This window comes from Leptodactylus fuscus (genome assembly GCF_031893055.1).
Source record: "Leptodactylus fuscus isolate aLepFus1 chromosome 2 unlocalized genomic scaffold, aLepFus1.hap2 SUPER_2_unloc_2, whole genome shotgun sequence".
Taxonomy (NCBI): domain Eukaryota; kingdom Metazoa; phylum Chordata; class Amphibia; order Anura; family Leptodactylidae; genus Leptodactylus; species Leptodactylus fuscus.
In genome coordinates this window covers 128,545-140,717 of record NW_027439803.1, presented here as the reverse complement: position 1 = coordinate 140,717, position 12,173 = coordinate 128,545, and the positions used below count along the sequence as shown (strand labels likewise).

At 41.0% G+C, this 12,173-nt stretch overlaps 1 protein-coding gene across 1 annotated transcript in view; it reads right to left on the bottom strand.

The window, feature by feature from the left end:
• Positions 1-891: 891 nt before the first annotated feature.
• Positions 892-12,173, bottom strand: part of LOC142186332 (pancreatic secretory granule membrane major glycoprotein GP2-like) — a 59,554-nt gene continuing 48,272 nt past the window's right edge. Inside the window, exons 8-9 of the mRNA XM_075261159.1 lie at positions 11,647-11,707; positions 892-1,058 (exon numbers count right to left, since the gene is read on the bottom strand). Of these exons, the coding sequence (XP_075117260.1) occupies positions 892-1,058; positions 11,647-11,707 (228 nt within the window). The remainder of the gene's footprint in view (positions 1,059-11,646; positions 11,708-12,173) is intronic.

Sequence of the window (12,173 nt, the reverse complement as noted above, 5' to 3'; positions counted from 1 at the left end):
TCTTACGAAAAGATTTTTCACTAAGATGACGGCATTGGTCTGTGCAAGTAATGACAGACCGTCTGTGGGCAGTGTCAGATACAACTGGTTTACTCCAAAACAGGCGACAAAAATAGATTATTGCCAATGAAAGGGTTAATCTTCATGTCTTCGTTTCATCAAGAACTGAACAATTCCAGTCTATCTTCACTTGGATCGAAACAGTTTGCTCATCTCTAGTAGTAACAATAAGTGTGACACCAAACCTTGGTGACCCCATATACTGCACAGGTTTATACATTTATTGTATACAGTTACAGGAGAAATAGATCCAGATCTACAAGGACTAGTCAGAAGAGGAGAAGATGGCAGCCATGTCTAGGATTAAGAAGCCAATACCAGCACAGGGATATGGAGGTTTAAGAAAACTTTCCAGAAGGCTACAATGATATCTTAATAAATAAACATTGTCCATAGTTCCAAAAGTAAATGATCGGTAACTACAAGTGGTGGCCATGATGTCCATGATGTCGTCCATCTCCAGGTTCTCAGAGATCTTATTAGAGGAGCTTCATAGTCAGTCCAAGCAGAGCGGTGGCCAACACAGGCCAGGAGGCGGCTAGAGAGAGGAATACACGGCAGATTATATCACAGCAAACCATCTACTAGTCACTAATACAGGACACCACACCGCTGAGGCCCAATAATAGACCTGAGGTGCACACCACCACAGATGGGTTCCAGATGCCGCGAGTAGCTGACAGCACATAGAGGCCTAGAGGAGGTGAAGGTGGGTTTTTTTTTTTTTTTTTTTTTTTTTAACCTCCAAATATTATTCTCGGATGTCTACGTTCTACTAGCGGCCGCCATTTTAGTTTGTTCAAGACAAACTCTAAATTGTACTTGATAGATTCAGGTCAAACTTGTCTTGTGCTGTAGCAACTTGCCCATCTCTAGTTCTGACAAAATACACTGAGGATGCTCATTGTAACTGTAAAGAATACAATGTAAGATATCGCTGTATTTGTGGGATTTGATCTTACCTGTGCAGTGTCCAGAGTTACCGAAATAACCAAGATCTGAAAGAGAAATAACATTTACCAGGGATGTAAAATACAAGTAACACATTCCTTCATAACTAATATCCCATAACTCAGTTCTTCTTGGATATTGGGATTCCTCAGTCATACAACCTACAAGACCATCAGCCTAGGAATGTATATACTCGTGTCTCTGTCCTCCGTATAGCACTGCGATGTGCCAGGGTCAAGGGACTATCTATAACAAAGCTTCAGGATTCAGTAAGGAGGAACAACTACACACAAAGGAGCAGAAATAATGATACTGAATAGAACCATAAACAGAGACAATGTGTCCTAGTACAGGTATATACATAGACAATAGGGCTGTAGGCAGGTACAATGTGTCCTAGTACAGGTATATACATAGACAATAGGACTGTAGGCAGGTGCAATGTGTCCTAGTACAGGTATATACATAGACAATAGGACTGTAGGCAGGTACAATGTGTCCTAGTACAGGTATATCCATAGACAATAGGACTGTAGGCAGTACAATGTGTCTTAGTACAGGTATATACATAGACAATAGGACTGTAGGCAGGTGCAATGTGTCCTAGTACAGGTATATACATAGACAATAGGACTGTAGGCAGTACAATGTGTCCTAGTACAGGTATATACATAGACAATAGGACTGTAGGCAGTACAATGTGTCCTAGTACAGGTATATCCATAGACAATAGGACTGTAGGCAGTACAATGTGTCCTAGTACAGGTATATACATAGACAATAGGGCTGTAGGCAGTACAATGTGTCCTAGTACAGGTATATACATAGACAATAGGGCTGTAGGCAGTACAATGTGTCCTAGTACAGGTATATACATAGACAATAGGGCTGTAGGCAGGTACAATGTGTCCTAGTACAGGTATATACATAGACAATAGGACTGTAGGCAGGTACAATGTGTCCTAGTACAGGTATATACATAGACAATAGGACTGTAGGCAGTACAATGTGTCCTAGTACAGGTATATACATAGACAATAGGACTGTAGGCAGTACAATGTGTCCTAGTACAGGTATATACATAGACAATAGGACTGTAGGCAGTACAATGTGTCCTAGTACAGGTATATCCATAGACAATAGGACTGTAGGCAGTACAATGTGTCCTAGTACAGGTATATCCATAGACAATAGGACTGTAGGCAGTACAATGTGTCCTAGTACAGGTATATCCATAGACAATAGGACTGTAGGCAGGTACAATGTGTCCTAGTACAGGTATATACATAGACAATAGGACTGTAGGCAGTACAATGTGTCCTAGTACAGGTATATCCATAGACAATAGGACTGTAGGCAGTACAATGTGTCCTAGTACAGGTATATCCATAGACAATAGGACTGTAGGCAGGTGCAATGTGTCCTAGTACAGGTATATACATAGACAATAGGACTGTAGGCAGTACAATGTGTCCTAGTACAGGTATATACATAGACAATAGGGCTGTAGGCAGTACAATGTGTCCTAGTACAGGTATTTACATAGACAATAGGACTGTAGGCAGTACAATGTGTCCTAGTACAGGTATATACATAGACAATAGGACTGTAGGCAGGTACAATGTGTCCTAGTACAGGTATATACATAGACAATAGGACTGTAGGCAGTACAATGTGTCCTAGTACAGGTATATCCATAGACAATAGGGCTGTAGGCAGTACAATGTGTCCTAGTACAGGTATATACATAGACAATAGGACTGTAGGCAGTACAATGTGTCCTAGTACAGGTATATACATAGACAATAGGACTGTAGGCAGTACAATGTGTCCTAGTACAGGTATATACATAGACAATAGGACTGTAGGCAGTACAATGTGTCCTAGTACAGGTATATCCATAGACAATAGGACTGTAGGCAGGTACAATGTGTCCTAGTACAGGTATATCCATAGACAATAGGGCTGTAGGCAGTACAATGTGTCCTAGTACAGGTATATACATAGACAATAGGGCTGTAGGCAGTACAATGTGTCCTAGTACAGGTATATCCATAGACAATAGGGCTGTAGGCAGTACAATGTGTCCTAGTACAGGTATATCCATAGACAATAGGACTGTAGGCAGTACAATGTGTCCTAGTACAGGTATATCCATAGACAATAGGGCTGTAGGCAGTACAATGTGTCCTAGTACAGGTATATACATAGACAATAGGGCTGTAGGCAGTACAATGTGTCCTAGTACAGGTATATCCATAGACAATAGGACTGTAGGCAGTACAATGTGTCCTAGTACAGGTATATCCATAGACAATAGGACTGTAGGCAGTACAATGTGTCCTAGTACAGGTATATACATAGACAATAGGACTGTAGGCAGTACAATGTGTCCTAGTACAGGTATATACATAGACAATAGGACTGTAGGCAGGTGCAATGTGTCCTAGTACAGGTATATACATAGACAATAGGACTGTAGGCAGGTGCAATGTGTCCTAGTACAGGTATATACATAGACAATAGGACTGTAGGCAGTACAATGTGTCCTAGTACAGGTATATACATAGACAATAGGGCTGTAGGCAGTACAATGTGTCCTAGTACAGGTATTTACATAGCCAATAGGGCTGTAGGCAGTACAATGTGTCCTAGTACAGGTATATACATAGACAATAGGACTGTAGGCAGGTACAATGTGTCCTAGTACAGGTATATACAGACAATAGGACTGTAGGCAGTACAATGTGTCCTAGTACAGGTATATCCATAGACAATAGGGCTGTAGGCAGTACAATGTGTCCTAGTACAGGTATATACATAGACAATAGGACTGTAGGCAGGTACAATGTGTCCTAGTACAGGTATATACATAGACAATAGGACTGTAGGCAGTACAATGTGTCCTAGTACAGGTATATACATAGACAATAGGACTGTAGGCAGTACAATGTGTCCTAGTACAGGTATATACATAGACAATAGGACTGTAGGCAGTACAATGTGTCCTAGTACAGGTATATACATAGACAATAGGACTGTAGGCAGTACAATGTGTCCTAGTACAGGTATATCCATAGACAATAGGACTGTAGGCAGGTACAATGTGTCCTAGTACAGGTATATCCATAGACAATAGGGCTGTAGGCAGTACAATGTGTCCTAGTACAGGTATATACATAGACAATAGGGCTGTAGGCAGTACAATGTGTCCTAGTACAGGTATATCCATAGACAATAGGGCTGTAGGCAGTACAATGTGTCCTAGTACAGGTATATCCATAGACAATAGGACTGTAGGCAGTACAATGTGTCCTAGTACAGGTATATCCATAGACAATAGGACTGTAGGCAGTACAATGTGTCCTAGTACAGGTATATACATAGACAATAGGACTGTAGGCAGTACAATGTGTCCTAGTACAGGTATATACATAGACAATAGGACTGTAGGCAGGTGCAATGTGTCCTAGTACAGGTATATACATAGACAATAGGACTGTAGGCAGGTGCAATGTGTCCTAGTACAGGTATATACATAGACAATAGGACTGTAGGCAGTACAATGTGTCCTAGTACAGGTATATACATAGACAATAGGGCTGTAGGCAGTACAATGTGTCCTAGTACAGGTATTTACATAGACAATAGGACTGTAGGCAGTACAATGTGTCCTAGTACAGGTATATACATAGACAATAGGACTGTAGGCAGGTACAATGTGTCCTAGTACAGGTATATACATAGACAATAGGGCTGTAGGCAGTACAATGTGTCCTAGTACAGGTATATCCATAGACAATAGGGCTGTAGGCAGTACAATGTGTCCTAGTACAGGTATATACATAGACAATAGGACTGTAGGCAGTACAATGTGTCCTAGTACAGGTATATACATAGACAATAGGACTGTAGGCAGTACAATGTGTCCTAGTACAGGTATATACATAGACAATAGGACTGTAGGCAGTACAATGTGTCCTAGTACAGGTATATCCATAGACAATAGGACTGTAGGCAGGTACAATGTGTCCTAGTACAGGTATATCCATAGACAATAGGGCTGTAGGCAGTACAATGTGTCCTAGTACAGGTATATCCATAGACAATAGGACTGTAGGCAGTACAATGTGTCCTAGTACAGGTATATCCATAGACAATAGGGCTGTAGGCAGTACAATGTGTCCTAGTACAGGTATATACATAGACAATAGGACTGTAGGCAGTACAATGTGTCCTAGTACAGGTATATCCATAGACAATAGGGCTGTAGGCAGTACAATGTGTCCTAGTACAGGTATATCCATAGACAATAGGACTGTAGGCAGGTGCAATGTGTCCTAGTACAGGTATATACATAGACAATAGGACTGTAGGCAGGTGCAATGTGTCCTAGTACAGGTATATACATAGACAATAGGACTGTAGGCAGTACAATGTGTCCTAGTACAGGTATATACATAGACAATAGGGCTGTAGGCAGTACAATGTGTCCTAGTACAGGTATTTACATAGCCAATAGGGCTGTAGGCAGTACAATGTGTCCTAGTACAGGTATATACATAGACAATAGGACTGTAGGCAGGTACAATGTGTCCTAGTACAGGTATATACATAGACAATAGGACTGTAGGCAGTACAATGTGTCCTAGTACAGGTATATCCATAGACAATAGGGCTGTAGGCAGTACAATGTGTCCTAGTACAGGTATATACATAGACAATAGGACTGTAGGCAGTACAATGTGTCCTAGTACAGGTATATACATAGACAATAGGACTGTAGGCAGTACAATGTGTCCTAGTACAGGTATATACATAGACAATAGGACTGTAGGCAGTACAATGTGTCCTAGTACAGGTATATCCATAGACAATAGGACTGTAGGCAGGTACAATGTGTCCTAGTACAGGTATATCCATAGACAATAGGGCTGTAGGCAGTACAATGTGTCCTAGTACAGGTATATACATAGACAATAGGGCTGTAGGCAGTACAATGTGTCCTAGTACAGGTATATCCATAGACAATAGGGCTGTAGGCAGTACAATGTGTCCTAGTACAGGTATATCCATAGACAATAGGACTGTAGGCAGTACAATGTGTCCTAGTACAGGTATATCCATAGACAATAGGACTGTAGGCAGTACAATGTGTCCTAGTACAGGTATATACATAGACAATAGGACTGTAGGCAGTACAATGTGTCCTAGTACAGGTATATACATAGACAATAGGACTGTAGGCAGGTGCAATGTGTCCTAGTACAGGTATATACATAGACAATAGGACTGTAGGCAGGTGCAATGTGTCCTAGTACAGGTATATACATAGACAATAGGACTGTAGGCAGTACAATGTGTCCTAGTACAGGTATATACATAGACAATAGGGCTGTAGGCAGTACAATGTGTCCTAGTACAGGTATTTACATAGACAATAGGACTGTAGGCAGTACAATGTGTCCTAGTACAGGTATATACATAGACAATAGGACTGTAGGCAGGTACAATGTGTCCTAGTACAGGTATATACATAGACAATAGGGCTGTAGGCAGTACAATGTGTCCTAGTACAGGTATATCCATAGACAATAGGGCTGTAGGCAGTACAATGTGTCCTAGTACAGGTATATACATAGACAATAGGACTGTAGGCAGTACAATGTGTCCTAGTACAGGTATATACATAGACAATAGGACTGTAGGCAGTACAATGTGTCCTAGTACAGGTATATACATAGACAATAGGACTGTAGGCAGTACAATGTGTCCTAGTACAGGTATATCCATAGACAATAGGACTGTAGGCAGGTACAATGTGTCCTAGTACAGGTATATCCATAGACAATAGGGCTGTAGGCAGTACAATGTGTCCTAGTACAGGTATATACATAGACAATAGGGCTGTAGGCAGTACAATGTGTCCTAGTACAGGTATATCCATAGACAATAGGGCTGTAGGCAGTACAATGTGTCCTAGTACAGGTATATCCATAGACAATAGGACTGTAGGCAGTACAATGTGTCCTAGTACAGGTATATCCATAGACAATAGGGCTGTAGGCAGTACAATGTGTCCTAGTACAGGTATATACATAGACAATAGGACTGTAGGCAGTACAATGTGTCCTAGTACAGGTATATCCATAGACAATAGGGCTGTAGGCAGTACAATGTGTCCTAGTACAGGTATATACATAGACAATAGGACTGTAGGCAGTACAATGTGTCCTAGTACAGGTATATACATAGACAATAGGACTGTAGGCAGTACAATGTGTCCTAGTACAGGTATATACATAGACAATAGGACTGTAGGCAGTACAATGTGTCCTAGTACAGGTATATACATAGACAATAGGACTGTAGGCAGTACAATGTGTCCTAGTACAGGTATATACATAGACAATAGGACTGTAGGCAGGTACAATGTGTCCTAGTACAGGTATATACATAGACAATAGGGCTGTAGGCAGTACAATGTGTCCTAGTACAGGTATATACATAGACAATAGGACTGTAGGCAGTACAATGTGTCCTAGTACAGGTATATACATAGACAATAGGGCTGTAGGCAGTACAATGTGTCCTAGTACAGGTATATACATAGACAATAGGGCTGTAGGCAGTACAATGTGTCCTAGTACAGGTATATTCATAGACAATAGGGCTGTAGGCAGTACAATGTGTCCTAGTACAGGTATATACATAGACAATAGGACTGTAGGCAGTACAATGTGTCCTAGTACAGGTATATACATAGACAATAGGGCTGTAGGCAGTACAATGTGTCCTAGTACAGGTATATTCATAGACAATAGGGCTGTAGGCAGTACAATGTGTCCTAGTACAGGTATATACATAGACAATAGGACTGTAGGCAGTACAATGTGTCCTAGTACAGGTATATACATAGACAATAGGACTGTAGGCAGTACAATGTGTCCTAGTACAGGTATATTCATAGACAATAGGACTGTAGGCAGTACAATGTGTCCTAGTACAGGTATATACATAGACAATAGGACTGTAGGCAGATACAATGTGTCCTAGTACAGGTATATCCATAGACAATAGGACTGTAGGCAGGTACAATGTGTCCTAGTACAGGTATATACATAGACAATAGGACTGTAGGCAGTACAATGTGTCCTAGTACAGGTATATCCATAGACAATAGGACTGTAGGCAGTACAATGTGTCCTAGTACAGGTATATACATAGACAATAGGACTGTAGGCAGTACAATGTGTCCTAGTACAGGTATATTCATAGACAATAGGACTGTAGGCAGTACAATGTGTCCTAGTACAGGTATATACATAGACAATAGGACTGTAGGCAGTACAATGTGTCCTAGTACAGGTATATACATAGACAATAGGACTGTAGGCAGTACAATGTGTCCTAGTACAGGTATATCCATAGACAATAGGGCTGTAGGCAGGTACAATGTGTCCTAGTACAGGTATATACATAGACAATAGGGCTGTAGGCAGTACAATGTGTCCTAGTACAGGTATATACATAGACAATAGGACTGTAGGCAGGTACAATGTGTCCTAGTACAGGTATATACATAGACAATAGGACTGTAGGCAGTACAATGTGTCCTAGTACAGGTATATCCATAGACAATAGGGCTGTAGGCAGTACAATGTGTCCTAGTACAGGTATATACATAGACAATAGGACTGTAGGCAGGTACAATGTGTCCTAGTACAGGTATATCCATAGACAATAGGGCTGTAGGCAGTACAATGTGTCCTAGTACAGGTATATACATAGACAATAGGGCTGTAGGCAGTACAATGTGTCCTAGTACAGGTATATACATAGACAATAGGGCTGTAGGCAGTACAATATGTCCTAGTACAGGTATATACATAGACAATAGGACTGTAGGCAGTACAATGTGTCCTAGTACAGGTATATCCATAGACAATAGGGCTGTAGGCAGTACAATGTGTCCTAGTACAGGTATATACATAGACAATAGGGCTGTAGGCAGGTACAATGTGTCCTAGTACAGGTATATCCATAGACAATAGGGCTGTAGGCAGTACAATGTGTCCTAGTACAGGTATATCCATAGACAATAGGACTGTAGGCAGTACAATGTGTCCTAGTACAGGTATATACATAGACAATAGGACTGTAGGCAGTACAATGTGTCCTAGTACAGGTATATACATAGACAATAGGACTGTAGGCAGGTACAATGTGTCCTAGTACAGGTATATACATAGACAATAGGACTGTAGGCAGGTACAATGTGTCCTAGTACAGGTATATACATAGACAATAGGACTGTAGGCAGTACAATGTGTCCTAGTACAGGTATATACATAGACAATAGGACTGTAGGCAGTACAATGTGTCCTAGTACAGGTATATCCATAGACAATAGGGCTGTAGGCAGTACAATGTGTCCTAGTACAGGTATATACATAGACAATAGGACTGTAGGCAGTACAATGTGTCCTAGTACAGGTATATACATAGACAATAGGACTGTAGGCAGGTACAATGTGTCCTAGTACAGGTATATCCATAGACAATAGGACTGTAGGCAGGTACAATGTGTCCTAGTACAGGTATATACATAGACAATAGGACTGTAGGCAGGTACAATGTGTCCTAGTACAGGTATATCCATAGACAATAGGACTGTAGGCAGATACAATGTGTCCTAGTACAGGTATATCCATAGACAATAGGACTGTAGGTAGATACAATGTGTCCTAGTACAGGTATATCCATAGACAATAGGACTGTAGGCAGTACAATGTGTCCTAGTACAGGTATATCCATAGACAATAGGACTGTAGGCAGTACAATGTGTCCTAGTACAGGTATATACATAGACAATAGGGCTGTAGGCAGGTACAATGTGTCCTAGTACAGGTATATACATAGACAATAGGACTGTAGGCAGTACAATGTGTCCTAGTACAGGTATATACATAGACAATAGGACTGTAGGCAGTACAATGTGTCCTAGTACAGGTATATACATAGACAATAGGACTGTAGGCAGTACAATGTGTCCTAGTACAGGTATATACATAGACAATAGGACTGTAGGCAGTACAATGTGTCCTAGTACAGGTATATACATAGACAATAGGACTGTAGGCAGTACAATGTGTCCTAGTACAGGTATATACATAGACAATAGGGCTGTAGGCAGTACAATGTGTCCTAGTACAGGTATATACATAGACAATAGGACTGTAGGCAGTACAATGTGTCCTAGTACAGGTATATACATAGACAATAGGGCTGTAGGCAGTACAATGTGTCCTAGTACAGGTATATACATAGACAATAGGACTGTAGGCAGTACAATGTGTCCTAGTACAGGTATATCCATAGACAATAGGACTGTAGGCAGTACAATGTGTCCTAGTACAGGTATATACATAGACAATAGGACTGTAGGCAGGTACAATGTGTCCTAGTACAGGTATATACATAGACAATAGGGCTGTAGGCAGTACAATGTGTCCTAGTACAGGTATATACATAGACAATAGGGCTGTAGGCAGTACAATGTGTCCTAGTACAGGTATATACATAGACAATAGGACTGTAGGCAGTACAATGTGTCCTAGTACAGGTATATACATAGACAATAGGACTGTAGGCAGTACAATGTGTCCTAGTACAGGTATATCCATAGACAATAGGGCTGTAGGCAGTACAATGTGTCCTAGTACAGGTATATACATAGACAATAGGACTGTAGGCAGGTGCAATGTGTCCTAGTACAGGTATATACATAGACAATAGGACTGTAGGCAGTACAATGTGTCCTAGTACAGGTATATCCATAGACAATAGGACTGTAGGCAGTACAATGTGTCCTAGTACAGGTATATACATAGACAATAGGGCTGTAGGCAGTACAATGTGTCCTAGTACAGGTATTTACATAGCCAATAGGGCTGTAGGCAGTACAATGTGTCCTAGTACAGGTATATACATAGACAATAGGACTGTAGGCAGTACAATGTGTCCTAGTACAGGTATATACATAGACAATAGGGCTGTAGGCAGTACAATGTGTCCTAGTACAGGTATTTACATAGCCAATAGGGCTGTAGGCAGTACAATGTGTCCTAGTACAGGTATATACATAGACAATAGGACTGTAGGCAGGTACAATGTGTCCTAGTACAGGTATATACATAGACAATAGGACTGTAGGCAGGTGCAATGTGTCCTAGTACAGGTATATCCATAGACAATAGGGCTGTAGGCAGTACAATGTGTCCTAGTACAGGTATATACATAGACAATAGGGCTGTAGGCAGTACAATGTGTCCTAGTACAGGTATATACATAGACAATAGGACTGTAGGCAGGTGCAATGTGTCCTAGTACAGGTATATCCATACACATTATGACTATATTCCTAATTGTTGGATTTCTACATATAAATGACTTTCTCGGAGTTTTTTCACCCCGTCATTGCCCCTCTTGTTATCAGGTGTAACTGGGTCCTTACTGTGACCTCTCCTGTGACACAACCCTATAGATGCCGCCATATATCTGCCCTGACTACATCTCCCTCTCTGGTGTCTCCGCTTTTTCTTGTTGAATAATTTAAGAATTATTTTACGTTACCTAAATACAGTTGTATTCCCAATTGTGACGTATCTGCTGGTGATGAACGGCCGAGATTACACTGTGAACAGAAAGGAGAGGGATGAAGGGACTGAAAGTCCAGAAGGTCATTATCATCCTATCATAAATCCATGTAAGGGCGTAATTATTGCATAAATTATATTTCATAATGGTAACGATTGGTGTATAATGTACAGGGAAGCGGGAAAACATTTTAGAATGGGGTAAATTTTTATAGTATTCACTGCAAAGCCAAAATGACATGTCCCCCCTGTATTCTATGTGTCCCCCCCCTGTATTCTATGTGTCCCCCCCCTGTATTCTATGTGTCCTCCCTGTATTCTATGTGTCCCCCCTGTATTCTATGTGTCCCCCCTGTATTCTATGTGTCCCCCTGTATTCTATGTGTCCCCCCTGTATTCTATGTGTCCCCCCCTGTATTCTATGTGTCCCCCCCTGTATTCTATGTGTCCCCCCCTGTATTCTATGTGTCCCCCCCTGTATTCTATGTGTCCCCCCCTGTATTC